This window comes from Haliotis cracherodii, unplaced genomic scaffold (assembly GCF_022045235.1).
Source record: "Haliotis cracherodii isolate W230 unplaced genomic scaffold, xgHalCrac1.p SCAF_28, whole genome shotgun sequence".
Classification (NCBI taxonomy): Eukaryota; Metazoa; Mollusca; class Gastropoda; order Lepetellida; family Haliotidae; genus Haliotis; species Haliotis cracherodii.
In genome coordinates this window covers 1,632,761-1,634,193 of record NW_027266284.1, presented here as the reverse complement: position 1 = coordinate 1,634,193, position 1,433 = coordinate 1,632,761, and the positions used below count along the sequence as shown (strand labels likewise).

Genomic DNA, 1,433 nt, shown 5'->3' with positions numbered 1-1,433 from the left:
TTGCAGACTGGCTCCGCTGCAACATCATGCTTGTTGACACTCGATGGCAGGTGGGGAGTAGGGGTGTTGAATTTTATTATTACACCATGTCTCTACAAACACAATCTGGTTCATCAAAGAATAACAAACATAGACACATTGACTGCATTTCGTCTGATGATGCAGCTGCCGCTCCAAATACTGTTGCTTGATCTCGGTTTATAGTCATTGCATCTGCTGATGGCAATCCATTAAAATTAAACCCATTTGTTATCTCCAAGGCCATTGAGGGTGCCTGCGGAGTAGTAAAAAATGTGACATGCCTTCGTAGCGGTTCACTCCTGGTTGAATGTGCACACAGACAGCAATCTGTTAACTTACTGCAATTTCAGCAGTTTGTTAACATCAGTGTTGTTGTCTCTGCACACAGGACACATAACTCCTGTCAGGGTATCATTAGGGATTATGCTCGTTGTCTCGCTGACATGAGAGAAGAAGAGATGGTGGCTGAACTTAAAGACCAAGGTGTTACTGCTGTCAAGCGTTTCACCAAAAAACAAAATGACAGAATTCATAAAACTAACACTTACTTGTTCACCTTTGATCTGCAAAAGATTCCAAAGTCTCTCAAAGCTGGCTACTTTAACATCAGAGTGGAGGTAGACGTGCCAAATCCACTCCAATGCTTCACGTGTCAGAAATTTGGCCATGGTGCTAAGTTCTACATTCGCAACACTATATGCGTACGTTGTGGCGGAGCTCTTGAGAGCTCCGACTGCACGACTGACTCCATCAAATGTGCAAACAGTGAAGGTGATCATGCTGCTTCATCAAAAGTGTGTGCAATCAATGCCCATGAATGAAACATTCTCAATATAAAATACACACAAAATCTGTCATATTATGAGGCCAAAAAAAATAGTTCAAACTCAATCCCAAACTATTGCTGCAAAAACCTATTCTGCCACAGTCTCTTCTTCAGCGTCTGTCTTTCAATGTAAATTTATAGCTATCACAATTTTAATCGTAGTATATTTGTTACTTTTAACTGGTGGTTAATAATGACTACAGGCGACTGAAGGGATGTTTTAAATCCTGCTGGGGAGCCGTGCAGGTAGCAGAAACATTGTAAATCCCCTCGGTCCCAGGTGTGGTGGCCAAACTTTGGTTGCTGGCGATCGATAACCCGTTTTTATATTGTGTTGTTGAAATGTAGATTATTCTTTTATCTACTCTCAAACTAGGTTTAACTAAAATCTGTGATATTCTAGTTATTTCCTGTCCTTTGGAGACAGGTATTTTATAAGTATGAATTTCTTTGTAATCAAATATTTGACTTTATCTCGTCACGATATGGCTGTAATATTGCCGATGTGACGTTAAATTATAACTCACATTATAACATCCTTACTATGTCGTCACACTGCAGGTTTGATTGTGTAACATCCTTACTA

General features: G+C 40.1%; 1 protein-coding gene across 1 annotated transcript; it reads left to right on the top strand.

Moving 5' to 3' along the window:
- The first annotated feature begins 464 nt into the window (after window positions 1-464).
- Window positions 465-842, top strand: LOC139473306 (uncharacterized). Its single transcript, XM_071255834.1, has one exon. The coding sequence runs from the start codon at window positions 465-467 to the stop codon at window positions 840-842; it is 378 nt and encodes a 125-aa protein (XP_071111935.1).
- The last annotated feature ends 591 nt before the right edge of the window (window positions 843-1,433 follow it).